Source organism: Prunus persica, chromosome G5, assembly GCF_000346465.2.
Source record: "Prunus persica cultivar Lovell chromosome G5, Prunus_persica_NCBIv2, whole genome shotgun sequence".
NCBI classification, from domain to species: domain Eukaryota; kingdom Viridiplantae; phylum Streptophyta; class Magnoliopsida; order Rosales; family Rosaceae; genus Prunus; species Prunus persica.
This window is the reverse complement of record NC_034013.1, coordinates 3,476,441-3,495,766: the sequence shown is the minus strand read 5'-3', so window position 1 is coordinate 3,495,766 and position 19,326 is coordinate 3,476,441. Positions and strand designations below refer to the sequence as shown.

General features: G+C 37.3%; 2 protein-coding genes across 2 annotated transcripts; one reads left to right on the top strand and one right to left on the bottom strand.

Moving 5' to 3' along the window:
- On the top strand, positions 221-4,162 carry LOC18776541 (binding partner of ACD11 1). Its single transcript, XM_007209535.2, has 5 exons — positions 221-364; positions 1,620-1,723; positions 1,805-1,880; positions 3,221-3,301; positions 3,382-4,162. Exons 1-5 carry the CDS (start codon positions 359-361, stop codon positions 3,952-3,954), a joined length of 840 nt encoding a protein of 279 aa, XP_007209597.2. The 5' UTR covers positions 221-358; the 3' UTR covers positions 3,955-4,162.
- LOC109949188 (zinc finger MYM-type protein 1-like) lies at positions 16,718-19,126 on the bottom strand. Its single transcript, XM_020563962.1, has one exon. It carries the CDS (start codon positions 19,124-19,126, stop codon positions 16,718-16,720), a length of 2,409 nt encoding a protein of 802 aa, XP_020419551.1.

The following is a 19,326-nucleotide window of genomic DNA, read 5'->3' as shown; positions in this document are numbered from 1 at the left end:
AACGCGTATCGGAACCTGTCCTAATGGGCCCCACCAGTCCAATAAAATACCAATCAACACGCTCGCACGTTTCAAAGTTTACGATCTGACAAAAATAAAAATAAAAATAAAAATTTCAACAACGAAAACCTTCCGGTGCCTCACGTGCCAGAGTCCAGGGCACGTGCCCCTCTAAACCCATCCTTGACGCTTGCGCCAGTATAAAAATATCTCAATCCTGACCCAAAATTGCTTCCATTTTCTTCATTACGACTTTGCTGTCTGAACAAGTCTCAGTTTCTCTGGCAACTTTCCGGCCAGTCTACGTCGCCGTTGATCTTCATTTTTGCCCCTTGATCTTCTCCAGTAGAACCTCGCCATGTCGGTGAGTACTTTCTCTCTTGTTGTCTCTCTCCTTCTGTGTATATGTTCCTGAATTTATTGTTTACATCAAATTGAACTGAGTTTTAGGCTTTTGAAGTGTTTGTTTTGATCAGTTAGGAATATGGGTGTTTTTTTGGGTAGCTTTGGTGTGATTGCTTGATGAATAAGTTTACTCATTGACTATCAGTGATTTGGGGCAGCCTTATTAGATCTGTTGTGTAGTTGAATTGGTTGAATTAGATTCATGTTTACAAGTGAAGAATTGCATGTATAGGTAGATGTGATGTTTGTTTGGCTCTTTTTTTGGTTCCTCAATGTAACTGATCTTGTTTGTTTGACTTATTTTCAATGGGGAAAACAAAGATTGAATAAATGAAATGAATCCATTCTTGAGAAAAAGTTTCATTCTGGATTCATACTCTTGTTTTCTACCTTATCCCCAGTTTACTTTTGCTATTCAGGATTCTTTATATTCTAATTTTAGTATAGTTATGTTTCAGTTGCAGTTTTTTAAATATAGTTCCTAACTGCAACTTGAGAAAGGTTTCATAGATCTGATACTTCTAAATGAAATCAAAGATAACCCAATACTACACTTTCTCTTTTCTTGTCAAAATACTTGGCCCAGATTTTCTTACTAAGGAAAAGGAAGCATTAAGTGCTGTGGGAGTCAAATTTGTTCAGCTAATTATTTCTTTGCACAACCTTTTGATTTATAAGGATCCCTGAAAATGGGCTTTCCTAGAGTAGGTTAAGAATCTGTTTTTTTTTAAATTTTTTTAATTTGGACACAACCGATTTATAAGTTGTATGTGGATTCTTTTCTTGGAAAAAGGCTGGCGTCAAGTTGCAAAAGTAGCTTGGCAGCAGCAAAAGGTGAAGCTCATTTTTCATTTTTTAGTTCATAATAATAGTGCAACCAAAGTTGTTTTCTGAACACTATCAATGGGGTATCCTCCCCTCCCCCTCTTAAAAAAAGGGTGGAGGAGGTCAGGCTGAGGAATCCTATACACTTGTGGAGGGGAGTAAAACAGATTAATTTATTCTTTCTTCCTCATAGAGGATGTAGGTTTTCCAAAGGTTATTCCATTATAATTTTGACCCGACATTGGAGTGCCGTATATCCTGATATTGAGTTATGTGCAATTTTAAGTTGTGTTGTTATTTTCTTTGCTTGTTGTCTCTCCAAAACGAATGCACAACCTAGATTCTGAAAATCATATTTTTATGGTCTAACTCATATTGCTCTCTTGCAGGTACAAACCATCAAGGTCAGCAATCTTTCCTTGGGTGCAAGTGAGAGAGACATAAAGGAGTTCTTTTCTTTTTCTGGTGATATTGCATATGTCGAAATGATGAGGTTTGATTATTTATTTAGTTTGATGGATTCCTCATCTTTTATTATCTGTATATGAATTTAGCGTATTGTATGCTCATGCAGTGATACTGAGCGGTCCCAAATCGCTTACGTTACCTTCAAGGATGTACAAGGAGCTGAGACTGCAGTTCTCCTTTCGGTAATGAAACTTCTTTGATCATAATATATCACCTCCTCATGTGGTCCATTTATTTTCATACTCATGATCTTTTAATAATTCACAGGTATATTTACCATTGTTTGTGGGTGGTTAAACAATAAAAGATAAATATAAACCTGAAAACCTTTTGGGATCCAGTGATCTAATAATCATTCGGTATGTGACTTCACTTGACACCCTAGGTATATTAGTTAAGCTATGTCGTAAATGATATGAACAGTAGAGCTACAAAATGCATTTGAGATTGATGTACACAATTTGAGGTTGGTTTGTACAATTTGGGTTATTAATAGATTCATTGGAAAATCTGGACGTGGCTTGTTTGCTGGACGAGGTAGGATTCTGGATGGTTTTGCTCCATGCAAGAAAAATCAATGATGTCCTTCTGAGGGACAAGAAGTTGATTCGTGTCATTGGCCAACAAATAGAGCAACTAAGCTTTGGATATTTTGATTGTACACGGGTCTATCTAAGCAATCTTTTTCTCTTTTTTCTATGAACAAAAGAGCCATTGTTGAGCTAGTACTAACTGCTTGACTTGATTTCATGCTTTTACTTGGCTCTATGCTCTTACTTACTGAGGTGGTCAGTACCAACAAGATGGAAAATGGTCTACAGGGGATATGACCCTTTGTTGAGCTAATGTGTCAAAATGAAGTGATGTTTTTAGCTTTAAGTAGTTGGTGCTTTAGGTTTTGTTGCATTAAATATAGGTACTCTCCTAGTTTGTGGTCGAGATTTAAGTTTTCATAATATTTAGTTATAATAATTTGTCAGGTTGGTGTTGAGGGCACACTGGACCCTAGCATGGCCTACGGTTGCATATTTCAATTTATTTATTCTGTTGGAGGTTGGAATTATGTAACTGCTAGTGTTGTCAACATAGGATAGTGCATTACTCTGTTGGAGTTTCGTGGGTAATGCGTAAGGAAGCTTTAAAGCATAGAATGCACTTAATATTAGTTGGAAGTAGTCTAGTACATGTTGATTATCTCTCTGCTTTAGTTGAGTTAATTATTTATTTTTTACTTCGTAGAGGATGACTTTGCACATAGGAACAGATGACAATGCTGTTGTATAAAGTCAGGTGGTAAAGATTTTGATTACATGCATCTGGGAATTATCTTGACTCAAAAGTGGTCAGTGATACACACTGGAATGTAGCAAAAATTTAAATTGAAATGGAAAAGATGCCATTGTTGTCCACTGACCGAAGCTTTGGTTCGCTTGGCCACAGCATTAGTGTTATTTTAATCGGTGATCTAACTTCTTTGTGCAAAGCATGAGCAAGTTTCTCTTAACACTCTATGTTATGTCAGGGAGCGACAATAGTGGATATGTCTGTCACCATAACTCTGGCTCCAGATTACGAGTTGCCACCTGCTGCTACAGCAGCCAATGTAAGAGCCTTTCACAGAGCTTCTGCATCATATTTTTCCCCTGCAATTTCATGACCTGTCTAATATTCCATTCTCTGCAGGTAACTGAGAATAAATCGCCTGGTGGGGCTGAATCTGCATTACGGAAGGCAGAGGATGTTGTTAGTGGCATGCTTGCCAAGGGGTTTGTCCTGGGCAAAGATGCAGTCAACAAGGCAAAGAATTTTGATGAGAAGCACCAGTTGACCTCAACAGCTTCAGAAAAAGTTGCTTCTTTTGACAAAAAGATTGGGCTCAGTGAGAAAATAAGCGCTGGTACCTCTGTGGTTGGTGACAAAGTTCGCGAAGTGGATCAGAAATTTCAGGTCTCGGAGAAAACCAAATCAGCTTTTGCAGCTGCTGAGCAGACAGTGAGTAACGCTGGATCTGCTATAATGAAGAACCGGTATGTGTTTACCAGTGCTTCATGGGTTACAGGTGCTTTTAATAAGGTTGCAAAGGCAGCTGGGGAGGTTGGTCAGAAAACAAAAGAGAAAGTGGGAATGGTTGAAGAGGAGAAACATAGGAAAATAGAGGATGACTATGCTCAAGTTCTATCTGAGTCTCCAAAAGCATCTGCGCCATCCGAGCATGACCCGTCCAAGCCAGAACCTGTTAAAGGTTTGATCCTCTGAGTTTCAGCCTTTGTAAATAGCATTAAACTTTTGGATGCTGTTCTCTTTCGATTTGTTGCTTTATTCTAATAGCATGAAAGTGGTGAATGTAGGACAGATTACACCAAATTTGTTGAACATGTGCAATTAATGTTTTTACCCTTCTTGCACTATAATGCCAGTAAACCAAACTTTTGTGAGGTATTTGATTTGCTTTTTTCTGTTTCAATTTTGTTGTTTGTCAGTGTGGTTCCAGGCCATTTGGTGCACATATTTTAATATTAATGGGCCTAAAATTACTGTTGTATATTTGCATACCCAATATGTGCTTTCTTGTACTTCACTGCCAAAGAATGTTTGAGATATTCGTGCAATTTTAAAAATGATTTAAGAGGTCTTGATATAATATTATGAATAACCAATCAATCAGAGCGGCTCAGCTTTAGTGAAATTCTGAGGTTTGGATATCCTACGGAGAAAATGAAATGAAATTTAATGACAGGTGAGGCGCGCGTGAGATGTTAGGGAGGTAGGCACTTGAATGAAATGAAACCTAGCTTTATAGGCCTACTTGCAAACCACGTCAAACTAATAGGGACCTAATTGATTTCATAATATCGTATAATGACATCTGAAATCTTCTTTAATATCATTTAAACTAAAAAAATACATAATTACTTTTGAGACCAAATATCTGGTCATGTTCCCCTTTATTTCCTATATTTTTCTTTTATCTGAAATAATTACTTTTGGTTCTTGATTCTTATATAGTTTTTTTTTTTTTTCTCTTTTCGGATTTGTTGCCAAAGTTAGAAAATAGGAGGGGAAAAACTCACGCACACGGGTGTATCATGGGGTTTTGAACTTATGACCACTTAGGAGCACACCAAAAGTCTGAGTAATTCAACTTAACACCCCATTGATCTTGATTCTTGACTGATTCAGTAATGTGGCTGGTGACTTAAAAAATAGAGTAAGAATAATACTACCATGGATTAACTGACCTATGATAGTCTCTCCCTTAAAAAAAAAAAAGTCATCCTATACTATTTTCTTATACTTTTACAAGAGAAAATGAAGAATGCAAAATGACTTTTTTTTAGAGGCTCGTTTAATTTTTTTAATTAGGTCACACTGGTGGATATATTTATTATTTTTTGGTATTTAGAACAGACTTACCCTAAACCCTACTTTTCAATTTCTTGGAGGCCCGGCAAATGTAAAACATAGTACACACGCAAGCCCCAAAGTCTGCATATAGATATAACAACTTGTTCAGCAGTCAAATTGATTTATTGACCCAAAAAAAAAAGTCAAATTGATTTTGCACAAATGCCAAATAGATCATCATTATGAAAGTACCAGTTTAATTTATGTGGGTCACTAACCCACTATTCTAAACTAGAGTGCCGGCTGGACTTGTGAAATGTTCACAATAACCAGTTTAATAACCGGTTGATGTCAACAGAGACTACAGCGGAGTGAAAAAGGCTTTTACTTCCAGGTGAGTGGTGTGTGTATGTAGAAACCTCTCCTCTTCCTCCTCCCATAATTTAGATTATAATTTTGTATTAAAAAAAGAATGTTGTTATTTTTATCTATTTCTCCACTCATCTCATCTTTCCACACACAATGTAAATTTAAAAAAACACAAATTCTATCTTTTCACACACCATTATTTTTAAAATACTATTTAATTATTAATTCAAGCAAATTAGAAGCACTCAAATTCTAAAAGTGTGTTGTATCAGGAACATGTGGTTGTTCTTAGGCTAGCCGAGGTCGAAGATTTCCATGAATTGATTTGTATGGACGCTTCATGGTTGAGAGAGAGAGAGAGAGAGAGAGAGAGAGTTACGCCCCAATCCATAGATTTAAGTAATTTTGAATTAAGATGTGATTCACATCTTAATTATAGAATTTAATAAAAACTATAACTAAAATGTGAAGAACATAAAGTAAATAAATAAATATTTTACATATAATTTTTCGGCGGAAACAACAACATTTGAAATTTTACATCTTTACATTATTGTTTATCCGTTTTGATTTAATCCTGTTATGGTAGGGTAAAGTTCCTCATTGGCCTGAAAACCGTTGGTGGTCAACAAGTCAATTTTCTTTGGTGTGCGAGCGTGCCACTGTGAGCAGTTTTTAAAAAACCCTAACAGACTTATGAAAAATAGATAACTTGAGCCCCAAGTTACTGACTTTAAACAAGTGATTGTGAATTTGGGTGAGGAATATCTCCCAAGTAAGTTCTTTTCTTGCCTTAGACTGGTGAGGACTTCACAATTTTCCACAGTAAACTGGTAGTTATGGCCAAAATGAATATTGAAACATAAATCAAACTGTTTCAAGAAAAACTGCATATTACACAACTTTTAAGACAAAAGAAGACTGCCATGTTTGAAGGGGCAACAGAGCATTGAGCTTCGATTTCTACTTGGATTGTTGCCTATGACTCATGCCGGACTAGGTGTAGCTATGCTGGATTCAAACGTCAGCACCTTCAACTAATGAGGTTCAGCTGGAAATCGATACCAATGTCGAGATTGGCAAAGCTTTTAATCTATTCTAGCCATGGGGAGGCTTGCTGGATGGGCAGAATTGAGATTTCTTTAGTCAAGACAGGGCTGGAAAGTGGCTGGATTGATGATTACCGACTTGGAGCTGTACTACAGTACTTGTTCTGCTTGATTATGAATCATCCAAGAGCTATTCTAGCGATTCTTAGAACTCAAGTCATCTCTGTAAATTTGTTGAGATTTTCATATTATGAAAAACCCGAATTCTGCTTGATTTGGCTTGTGCTGAACCAAATTTGGAACAAAAAAAAATCTCGTTTCCTTTGTAAACTGTTTTTCTGAATTGAACTGAAGTTATAAACCTGAGTTCTGATTGATCTATCTTTTGTGAATTAAAGAGTTTGGTTGCTTCAGAGTCTGAAGACTTTTGAGATCAACTGATCTTGTTTTGAATTTGTTAGTGTGACTTTGAGAGTTTTTGTTTTGATTGAATTTTTTGTTATGTCTAACCCTGTTCACCTCCTCTCATATTTATAGAGAATCTGAATGAGGGTTTTAATTTTTAACATCTGGAGGGCAGATCTTTTGGAAAGATTTTCTTTTTCCAACACAGAAAAAAGGAGTTATTAATCTGGCAAAAAGAACTATCAACAGCCTATAATGGTGTCACATCCGGGATCGGCTCCGCCGTAGCACGATATTGTCCACCTTGGGCCTTCCTCTCTGCCCTTACGATTTTGTTTCTGGGAACTCATGAGTAACTTCTCAGTAGGTCACCCATCCTAGGATTGCTCTAGCCCCAACTCGCTCAACTTCGAAGTTCTCATGACTCTGAAGCCAGTAAGCTCCCAAAAGGCCTCATGCTAGATGGAGGTGGGCATGTACATATAAGGCACATCACCTTTTCTCCGTTGGTCGATGTAGGATGTTACAATCCACCTCACTTAGGGGCCCGACGTCCTCGTCGGCACACTTACACCACAGGGCAGAGTGGCTCTGATACTAAATTGTCACATCCCGGGATCGGCTCCGCCATAACACGATATTGTCTGCTTTGGACCCCTATCTCTGCCCTCACGGTTTTGTTTCTGGGAACTCAAGAGCAACTTCCCAGTGGGTCACCTATCTTGGGATTGCTCTAGCCCCAACTCGCTTAACTTCAGAGTTCTCATGACTCCGAAGCCAGTGAGCTCCCAAAAGACCTCGTGCTAGATGGAGGTGGGCATGTACATATAAGATACATCACCTCTTCTCCGTTTGTTGATGTGAGATGTTACAGATGGTCCGTTTGCTTTTTCTAGCAAACGACTCTCATGTCTCTTGTCTTTTTTTGAAAATACAACCTGCTCTGATGCAAAGCCTTTATGAGCATGGAAAGAAAGCTTGGCCGCCCTTCTTTTCTGGCATTTCAAATGGTCATGGGGAGTATTCTTCTGGTTAACCTGTTTTTATTAACTCCACATCACTTCCTCTGCCTTAGTTGAAAATTTTGACTTTCAAAGTCATGTGGCTTCTTTTGAGAAAAAGATCTTCCAAAATATATGTTCATTTGAATCGAGATCAATGGTGATGATCAAATTTTTTAGTTGGTAGAATGCAACATGGCTCTCTTTCAGTCATCTATTTAGCACCACGATTCTTGTGGAGTGGTAGGGATGATGAGAGTTACCTAGGAGTTCGAGCACTTGGTGTGACTTGATTAGCAAGAAGGAGACATTTCGTTGACATTTTCCACAAACAGCGTCAACTGTTAACATGTGGTTTGGAATGGTCAACATAAGACTTTGATAAGGTCAATGTTAGAGCTTCCATTAGCTCTTTCTAATGCCAAAGTCAAAAATTGTAGTCAGGGATGTATTTGGTTGAACCGTTTTAGACGCTACAAAAAAAGTGGCAACAGTCACCAAATGTCACCAAATAATGGTGATTATTGCCATTTTTGTTTGTTTTTTGTAGTGAGAGTATAAAAAGTTGTTACCATTGTCCCAAGACTGGTGCATGGTATGTATAGGAGCTTGAAGGAAGCATCATCCCGTAATCAAGGGGAAACGGGAGGTATCTAGCTGATGCTTTAATTAAGGTTAGAAGAGGCGTCTGTCCATGCCTAAGCGCATGTCCACCACAAAAGGCTAAGGCAAGGGCAAGGGCAAGGGCAAGGCAAGGGCTGCTACTATTCATGTGAATAGTGGCAGCCTTGCCTTTTTTGGTTCCACCCCAAAAGGCTAGGGCAAGGGCAACTACTATTCATTTTACTTTATTTTCTATTTTTTTTAATACTTAAACCATTAATTTTGATAAGCTTTTTAGATAATATTTTCGGTTGTCACGTGTCACTATTTATTATAAAATTCTCACTTAAAATTTAAGACAACCTTTTTCGGATAAAATTTTCAAAAAAAAAATTTCGGATAAATTTTTCGGTTGCCACGTTTGCTATAAAATTCACATCTCACTCATCATACAATTGGAATACCTACTCACTCATCATACAATTGAAATATTCTTAGTCCTCATAGTCCGACACTATGGAGTACAAGAACGACTCAATCATTGGCGGAGGCGGTTCCACCGAATTACGATGTGGGGGAGTATTTTCCTTCAGATGAAGTAATAGTGCCATTATTTCATGCATGGAACGCACCACTGGAACCGACTGCGGGCATTGTTCGCTTGAGGAGCCATGTGTAATGGTTTTCCTCTTTTTTGTTTTGCCTTGACTAATCTATTAAAAAAATAAAATTGGAAATACAAGAAATATATATATATATATATAAAGACATTAAATTGAATAAAACGGAATTTTTTTTTTTTTACCTCGTTGCCAAGATTTTGACTTCTTCGAACGTTTGTCCATGACCCTCTGGCTTCGACGTAAGAGGCCATTTGTATTTTTGCACAAATAAAATTTTGTAATAGAAAATTTGGTGTGGAAAGTGAATAAAATTGTTAGGTATTTGTAGGGAAAAAAATCAAGAATTTTTTTGGTATTTAAAAAAAAAAAATCAGAAAATTTTCTAATTCTTTTTTGCAATGACCGTCGGATTTCTGAAAAAACAAAAAAAAACAATCGGAGTGTCCGGGAAGCGCCACATGGTGTTTTCCGGTTGGGTTCTGTCAAGGATGACGTCGCGCTAACGTCATCGAGCGGAAGTCAAATTTTTTTACCGTTTTGGATTTGCACTCGCTGACGTCAATGCATTCGGGCTGAAGCCCAGGCAAGATCTGCCCTTGAACTTGCCGTGCTGGTGGAACCCAGGACTTGCCTGAGCTCTCTTTCCTGCGCTGGAGGTCCAAACCCAGCTGGAGGGCCTCTTGCCCTGGCAAATTGGGTTGCGGTGGACATGCTTTAAGCATGGCTCGCTGGGGTTAGGAGTGCATGTTGGCTTAGAAGGTGATGCGCTCTGGACGTGGAGATGTGGTCTGGTCCACATAGCGTGTTCTCGGTGCTAGTGGTCAATTGGCTCAGCTGGGAGTATATGCTAAGAAGTTTCACTTTAATGTGCCCACACCGAGACAGGTCATATCCTAAGAGCAACTCCACCCATTTGCCCTTAGCCATGGCAAGGGTGGAGCTAGGGCAAGCACTATTCACGTGAATAGTGGTTGCCCTTGCAAATAGTAAATCGTTTCTCCACCCGTTGCCCTTAGCCATGGCAATTACTATTCATTTTTTTGTTTTTTCCTCCTATTTTTTAATGAAAATAATTAATTTGGGTAATATTTTCAGATAAGATTTTCGGATTCCTACGTGTCAAGACTATTCATAATCAGATAAAATTTTCGGATAAGATATTTGGATTCAAATTTCGGATTAATTTCAAAGTTCAAATTTCAGATAAATTTTTGGGTTCAAATTTTGAATGAATTTCAAAATTCAAATTTCAGATAAATTTGGGTTCAAATTTCAGATAAATTTGGGTTCAAATTTCGGATGAATTTCAAATTTTGAATTTCATACAAATTAGGGTTCAAATTTCGGATGAATTTCAAATTTCAGATATGATTTTCATCCAATAAAATCAAGCCACATGGCATGTCTATTTTGCCAAATTTTTCTATAAAACCAGAGTCTCAGCTCATACCTCTCACACCACATCTTTCTATATTTTCATTTCTGAGAGTTTATAATTCATACTTCATTCATTCTGAATGGAAGAATTTAGGAGATGCTTGGAGAGACAAGAGAGAGAAAGAAGAGAGAGAAACCGTAGAGCAGATGAAGTCAATGAGTTGCAAAGACAAGTCGATGAGCAAGTTCTCATAACAGTGGCTTTGGAAGAAGAAGAGAACCAAGGTCGCCGCCATAGTTCACAAGCCGGCCGCCGCCGGAATGTGGAAAGACATAGGCATTCTAGGGGTAAGAATCTTTTGGAAGATTATTTTATCCCAACTTCTTTGTACTCTGATGTTGATTTTCGAAGGCGATTTAGAATGCAACCTCATTTGTTCAATAAAGTCATGCATGATATTTGCAATTATGATGCATACTTTGTTCAAAAGTGTGATGCTGCTGGGGTTTTGGGGCTTCTTCCGGAGCAAAAGCTTACAGCTGTTATACGAATGTTGGCGTATGGAGCATCTGCTGATCAGGTGGATGAGATTGTCCGGATGGGGAAGTCCACTACGTTGGAGGCTTTGGTAAGATTTTGTCAAGCTGTTGAAACTCTGTACACTAGGGACTACCTGCGTAGACCTACTCCCAGGGACCTCCAAAGGCTTCTGCAAAAAGCCGAAGCTCGAGGATTCCCTGGAATGATTGGTAGCATCGACTGCATGCATTGGCAATGGAAGAATTGCCCAACTGCCTGGCAAGGTGATTATGGAAATCGAAAAGGCCAAAAAAGTATCATCCTTGAAGCGGTTGCTGGTTTCGACACATGGGTTTGGCATGCCTTCTTCGGAGTTGCAGGATCACAAAATGACCTCAACGTGCTGGGTCAATCCCCCGTCTTCAACGATGTATTGAGAGGTCAGGGCCCCAATGTCACCTATGAAGTCAACAATACAGTATACCAGACAGGATACTACCTAGCTGATGGAATCTACCCGAGGTGGACGACTTTTGTCAAAACCATTCCAAATCCCCGATCCCAGAAGCAAAAATTATTTGCTACATATCAAGAGGGATACAGGAAAGATGTCGAAAGGTGTTTTGGCATCCTTCAAGCCAGGTGGTTGATTATTCGAGGTGCGGCCCGCATGTTTGATGAGGAGATCCTTAGAAGCATTATGATGACTTGCATCATCCTCCATAATATGATTGTGGAGGATGAGTACGATTATGATGCTTTAGAGGTCTACGAACCGGATCCAATGAACACGGCTTTGACACGGATTTATGAAAGGCCCATGGGGCCAAATGGAGAACCGTTTGAGCCGGAACCGTTGGTGAGGGATGGTCATTTGATGACCCGAATGATAGATCGATATACGGAGATGCAATCTTCGTATATTCATGAAATGCGTCAATTTCACTTGATGGAGCATCTATGGGCGGTGAAAGGCAATGAAGATTAATAATGGAGAATAGATGCTTTGCTTATGTTTTATTTAGTATGGTTTGGTTGTGTTTTTATTTTTATTGTGCCTTGTTTGTACTTTTATTTTTATTATTGTGCCTTGTTTGTACTTTTAATTTTAATTTTATTATGTTTTGTTTGAAGTATGGAATATGTTGAATAAAAAGGTAATTTATTGAATGCTTTGTTTATTAAATAATGAAATGTAATACAAGTCATTATGAATTACTAATAAAATAAAATACATGAATTATAACAACTTTAATAGAAAACAACTAAAATACAAATACATAAAAGATATGCTAACTAATTTAATGGTTTCCATCATTTAACCAATCCGTGTTGCTAGGCCCATCATCCCGGAAAAGTCTTCTTCTCATAACATCCCTTCGTTCTAGCTTCCAAAATTGTTTTGTTTCAGGGGACATATGACTTGTATTCATCGCCATGGTTTCCCGATCTGTCTTGTCCATATCTTTTTTGCGCAAATACTCCCTTTCACGTGCAAACTCAGCATCAAGGGCCAACTCGTGCTCTTGGCGTTTTTGCTCCATTTCTATTCTTATGCCGTTTTGCCTTGCAATTTCCTCCAAAAATTGTGAATTTTGATTGCTTGAATTACCCTTCTTCTTTGCCTTCGCGGCCTTTCGGCCAATGGGCCTCGGCTCCTTTTCGATGGGTGAGTCTTGACTCATAGGAGAATCAAGAGGTGAATCCGATGTCATTGAATCACGGAGTGGCGTCTCGTTTAACACAACCTCCGGACCCGTTGGAATAATTACGAAGCGTTTGCAAAATTTCACCACCTCCCAACATTCATGATGGGTGAAACTTTTTTTGCCACCCCCGGTTGCACCGAACCACATTTGTGCTTGAATCATCTATTGAACAAAAAAATGGAAATGCAATAAATATTTAAAATATATTGGATATGCAAGAAATATTAACAACATATTAAAAATACAAGCAATATTAACAAAATATTGAAAATGCAAGAAATATTAACAACATATTGAAAATGCAAGCAATATTAACAAAATATTGAAAATGCAAGCAATATTAACAAAATATATACAACATATTGAAAATGCAAGAAATATTAACAAAATATTGAAAATGCAAGCAATATTAACAAAATATATACAACATATTGAAAATGCAAGCAATATTAACAAAATATTGAAAATGCAAGCAATATTAACAAAATATATACAACATATTGAAAATGTAAGCAATATTAACAAAATATATATATATTAGGAGATTAAACTTAATAACACAAAAATTATAAAATACTTACCTCGTTAGTACGATTTTGCCCACTTCTATAGTTGTCCATCGCTTTTGCTAGGGCATTTCTCCATTTTCCCAACTCTTTATTGAGAATTTTCCACCTACTGGATAATGCCATCTCCGTACGAGTAGACCCCGGAATTTTTTCACAAAATTCGGCATGAATTTTTTTCCACATATGAAAAAATTTCATTTCATTGCCGGACACGGGACAATGACAAATTTGGAGCCAAGCCTCACACAAAGAAACATCTTCCATTGTGCTCCAAGCCCCTCCGGTTTCGATAGAAGAAGCCATAAAAATATGAAATCAAAATGCTAGATGAAAAAGAGGAAAATGTTGTGTAAAAAGAGTGAATATTAGTAGAAGTATAATGAAATGTAAGAGTATTGGTGTTGAAAGTGAAGGGTATTGATAGGTATTTATAGAAAAAAATACCATAATTTTTTAGAATTTTTTAGAATTTTTTTTCATATTTTTTTCACCCAAAAAAGCCTCAGCCGTTGGATTAGAAAGGAGAAGCAGATCGGAAGGCACTGAGCGCGACACGTGGCAGCCTACCGTTGGCGCTGGCGTCAGCGCTGACGTCAGCGCGCGCTGATTAAAAAATTTTTTACCGTTGGCGCGTGCATTGCACGCGCCAACGGTAAAAATTTTTTGACAGCCCTAGCTGACGTCAGCACCCGCGTTTTGGACCTGGGGCTGGTTTGGCCTTCGGGCTGGCCCGAGTTGGTGGGTCCCACACCAAACCCGGGCCTGGGCTGCACGCTGGAGCGAAATTTTTTTTTTTTCTGACCTGGGGCTGGTTTGGCCTTCGGGCTGGCCCGAGTTGGTGGGTCCCACACCAAACCCGGGCCTGGGCTGCACGCTGGAGCGAAATTTTTTTTTTTTTCTGCCCTTGCCTCGGGCTGGGCTCCTTCGCTGGAGCCACTCTAATATGATATCATCCATTTCAACTATTATCGTACTACCCTTTGGTTAATCAGTATATAATTTTATTTTATGTGTTTGTGTTTGTGCCTTTTTTTTTTTTTTTCAAATTTCTATATAAAAGCATGGATATAAGAATTATGCTAGTGTTGATAAAATATTCTTTAAAAGTGGTAGGCCTTGTTTTTCCATTGTTTTGGTATGCACGATTGTCCCATTCCCCATTACTCGTGTATTTTTCCTAACATTACAAGTTTAAGACAAGGAAAAATTCAAAGCCTCCAATTAAATTTTTTTTTTTTTTTTTCAGTTAATGGAGGCGCACTATATTATCTTAATTTTAATGTTAGACCGTTCCGTTATTATAACGGCCCTTTGTCACTGGCTGAATTATGAATGCAATCCTAAAAAAAAGAAATTTTTTTTTTTTTTTAAAACAAAGTATTAAATGTGGAGTTTGAAACAAAGATCAATCACATCACATATATTTGCTAGAGACCAAAGAGGAAACTCGCGTTGCATAGACCACACGTATACACATATGATAGGAATCAGGATAAGCAAATTTGGCTTGGCAGTGGTACCATAGTTCTATCAAGAATGGAATACCTCAGAGATATTTTTTGTTTTCAAAATCTATTTTCTCATGTGGAATAGAGAATGGAATAACTAGTAAAAGAAATTTAAATGCAAAAATCTATTGTTTTTAATTGTAGCTATATGCTTAGATATTTGGATTTAGTTTCCTTGTATATAATTTTTTTTTAAAATTGGGTTCAAAATATTTTTTTGGTCTCCATGTTTTATCTTATTTTTCAAATTTTGATTTATGTGTTTCCTTTAGCAAACATATGGCATTTCACCGAATTAGCATTAACTAGTTCAAGTAAAGGACATATGACTTGCCAAAATCATTTTTTGGGAATCAAATTTGCTAAACGGGGAAAAACATGGTTGCTTCGCATTGTGGGTTGCTCTACTCCTGGTGTTCTTCACTGAGGTCCAGGTTGAGGGTTAGTTGCTCATTGTTTCTTTTATGTTGAAAAGTTATCATTCGATAGGATGTCTGACCTATTTCAGTCCGCACCAACGTCCATATGTCGAAAGTAAGAGAAAATAAGATTGACGTTTGATAGGATGATCGGTATGACTTGAGAATCTCTGGCTGTGTCATGCCCCGAATCCGGGGTCGGTGGAAATCCCGCGCTTGGTGCGTGAGAAAATAAAAAGTAAAATAAAATAAAAACAAGTCAAAACAAGGTTTAAAATAAACTTCTCTTATAAAAAATAACTCAAAAATCTTACAATTTTACAATTAATAAATAAAGCTATATCACTCTTATCTAATTTAGCCTCAACTGGTTTAGTCCTTGTCTTGCTCACTAATTCATCTGAAAAATTAAACAAGATGAGAGGTGAGGAACCACCTTTCAATAGGGACATGAAACCTTACCACAGTATATTGATATAACTAAATTAAGTGACATACAATCATACAGCCAAATATCACATTAATAATAATAATGCATGAATACTCTTCATCTACTCCTGTTAATTCTTATAAATGGACAAGCAAACCTACACGTCCCATACCATGCTTATACCACTTGGTCCCGAATGCTCATTTATATGAACTAACACCCATCTTAATCATCCCATAATTTTCCTTTTGTTAGTCATCTTGTCTAACTCTCTGTCGCCAGTCCCGAATCACCCAATAAAAACCATGTGCACTGTGGGATCCCTGAGACCTGGTACCTGCCAAGAGTTTGACTCAACTACACAAAAAACTATTTCAATTACCCTCTTTTCCATCATTATTTTCTCCACCTAACAACTCCAACTAATTTTCATGACATGATATAATTATGTATTTCACATATCCATATATCTCACAACAATGTAACATTTAAAACATCACCAATGTATGTACAAGTGATTCAACCAGTCAAGAACACATAAACATTTCAGGAAAAATCATTCAATTGTAACAAGAATATTAATCAAATAATCATATCACGCATAATATAGTGTTCACGAAATTTAATTAAATCAATCTTTGTAAAAGGCCCCCAAGAAACCCCCTACCTCGACACTCATGCTTTTGCAAAAAATGTAAGACGATTTCCAATTTTCCACCGCATTCACAAACTCAGTCTCCCATTCTATTTTTCTCTAATATTTCTTCTTCTCTGTATTTTATTTTTTTTTCTTCGGGCAAACTTACAAATGCTTCACAACTTGGCTGAAATGAGAATGAAAAACAACGAAATGGAATGGTCTATTTATAGTGTAGTGAATACGGTAGCTACAGTACATGATAATATCAACATTTATGTAAGAACTTAATCTCCAAGTAATATATCAATATGACCTCGCACTCCAAGCAGTGGCGGATCCAGGATATTTCCTTCCAGGGGTCAATGTCTAAAGGTGAAAAAAATTTATACAAAATATACTCATAAAAATGAAACGATAATATTAGAATTCATAATTCATAGAAAAAAACCACATTACAATTGTCCACGACGAGTTTTCATATTCTGAAAACGTAGCATTATAGTTTCATTATCAATACAAGCAAACACATCTTTCTCAATATAAACAAGTAAACTATCACTCAACCATTGATCTCCCATTCGGTTGCGAAGTGGACCTTTCACAATATTCATAGCAGAAAATGCTCTCTCCACAGAAGCAGTTGCAACCGGTAAAGTTAAGGCTAATCTGAGAAGCAAATAAACATAATTATATGTTCTATGCAACCCTTTCTCCACCATTTTTCTTGCAAGGCTACCAATCCCTTTCAATTGAGAAAAATCAGTCATCGTACGCATATGAGTAATATAAATCTCAAGTTGATCTTCAAGTGCCAAGAGATCTCGGGAATTAAAATCTTGAGGATAAAATTCAGCAAAACGAAGTAGCTTTTGTTTGTCAAAAGCTATGAATGAATCATCTGGACTCAAACATGTCAAACAAAGAAGTAACTCAGTATTTACCTCACTAAAGCGACGATTTAATTCCGCAAGTTGCCACTCAATGATTTGAATAAAGATGTCCACACGATAATGATGGAGGTGTGTTATTATAGGAGCTCTCCGATGTGATCTCCATTGAGCTGCATATGCATCATCCATGTTTGGAACCAAGATATCATGTTTGGCACAAAAGGAAGATACTTGATCAAGCAAGGCTTCAAATGCATTCTCTCTCATGTGTTGTAGTTGGTCCTTGCAAACTTTGACTAAAGTCATTGCATTCTCAATATCTTGGTCTTTCCTCTGTAATGCTTGTGACAAGTCATTTGTGGCTCCCAATATAGATCTCATGAAAAATAGGTGAAATACAAACTCAAAAGATTGTATTTCTCTCAATGACCTATTTGCTTCACCTAGATTATCAGTGGAGCCATCCTCAATAATAAATTTGAGCACTTTCACCACAGATTTAAACATGGAAATGATACTAAGTAATGTACCATAATGTGAGTTCCAACGTGTATCACCGGGACGCTTGAGACAAGTTTCTTGATTTAAGCCTTGCCCTGTTGGAAAAGTATCTTTTTCTAGAGCTTCCGTAACATCCTTTTGTAGTTGATCTCTAAGAATGTCACGACGCTTGCACGATGCTCCAACAATATTAACCAAGCTATTGCAAGATGTGAAGAAAGTGGCAATATCAGCATTTCCCTTTGCCACGGCCACAAGAGCTAATTGAAGTTGATGTGCAAAACAATGAATATAATAGGCACAAGGATTTTCTCTCAAAATCTGTGTTTTAAGACCATTGAACTCACCCTTCATATTACTAGCTCCATCATATCCTTGTCCTCTTAGCATGGAAATGCTCAATTCCTCTCTTGCAAACAATATGTCAATAGCCTCCTTGAGTGAGTTTGATGTAGTATCCCTAACATGTTGAATGCCCACAAACCTCTCAATTACATCCCCACTTTTGTCCACATAACGAAACACCACCGCCATCTGTTCTTTTACTGACACATCACGTGATTCATCAACTAATAAAGAGAAGAATGCACCATCCATATCCTTGATGATTTTCTTAATAGTTTCAGTGGCACAAGCATTCACAAGATCTTTTTGAATTGTTGGAGCTATTAACTTGAGATTCCCGGGAGCATTTTCTAACACAACGGCCTTCACTTTCTCATCATGATCAGCAAGAAACTGTAAGAGCTCTAAATAATTCCCCTTGTTGCTTGAAGTGTCACTCTCATCATGCCCACGAAAAGGAAGACCTTGCCTCAATAAAAATCTCACACAATCAAGAGAAGCTGTCAAGCAAATACGATAATCAATACGAGCTTGCTCTGATTGCTTTATCAAAGCTGTTCGGATGTGTTGCTTTTGATTCATAAGATCCACACAATACTGTCTAGATTGATTATGAACACTTCCAACAGGTCCAACATGTTGCCTAATTTTATCTTTCTTCTTCCAATTCCTAAAACTCATCTCTGTGAAGGCGTCGCTACACCCTTGACCAATTCTGAAATTGGATTTGAAGAGATAACAATAAAGGCAAAATGCAGCATCTTTACTAATACTGTACTCCAACCAGTCAAACTCATCAAACCACTTGACATTAAAGCGTCGATCATACCCTGAAAGATCAGTTTGTGGAAATGTATGATCCTTGGGCTGACATGGACCCTTTTGTAGATATGCTCTTCGAACTTCGTCTCTAATGTTAGGATCATAATCCAACATTTGAGGTCGAAGTCCAGGGTCTGCAATAAGATTAGCTAAGATATCTTGCAACTCACTTTCTTTTGAACTATCCACATCTCTAGAAATATCCACATCTCTAGAAATATCAACATCTCTCGAACTCGAACTACCCACATTATCCGAACTAGAAGTAGTTGATGCGAACCTTCTATTAAAGTATCGTTCCATAACTGTATTGGTAGAAATAACCAATCAAACATCAACAATATTAAAAAGCCATAACTTATGCAAACTAACCAAAATAAAATCCAACAACTAATCAAATTTACCAATTATTATCTAACATAAAACACTAATTTATTCAAACAAACTAACCAAAACTAGAAGCCCTTAATTTATTCAAACTAACCAAGAGATATAATCTTACA

Excerpts from the sequence above, each read along its gene's own strand:
- LOC109949188 (XM_020563962.1), bottom strand. The coding sequence starts at position 19,126 with ATGGAACGATACTTTAATAGAAGGTTCGCATCAACTACTTCTAGTTCG.
- LOC18776541 (XM_007209535.2), top strand. Across the intron at positions 1,724-1,804 it reads GCATATGTCGAAATGATGAG|TGATACTGAGCGGTCCCAAA; the intron begins GTTTGATTATTT and ends ATGCTCATGCAG. Across the intron at positions 3,302-3,381 it reads CTGCTGCTACAGCAGCCAAT|GTAACTGAGAATAAATCGCC; the intron begins GTAAGAGCCTTT and ends CATTCTCTGCAG.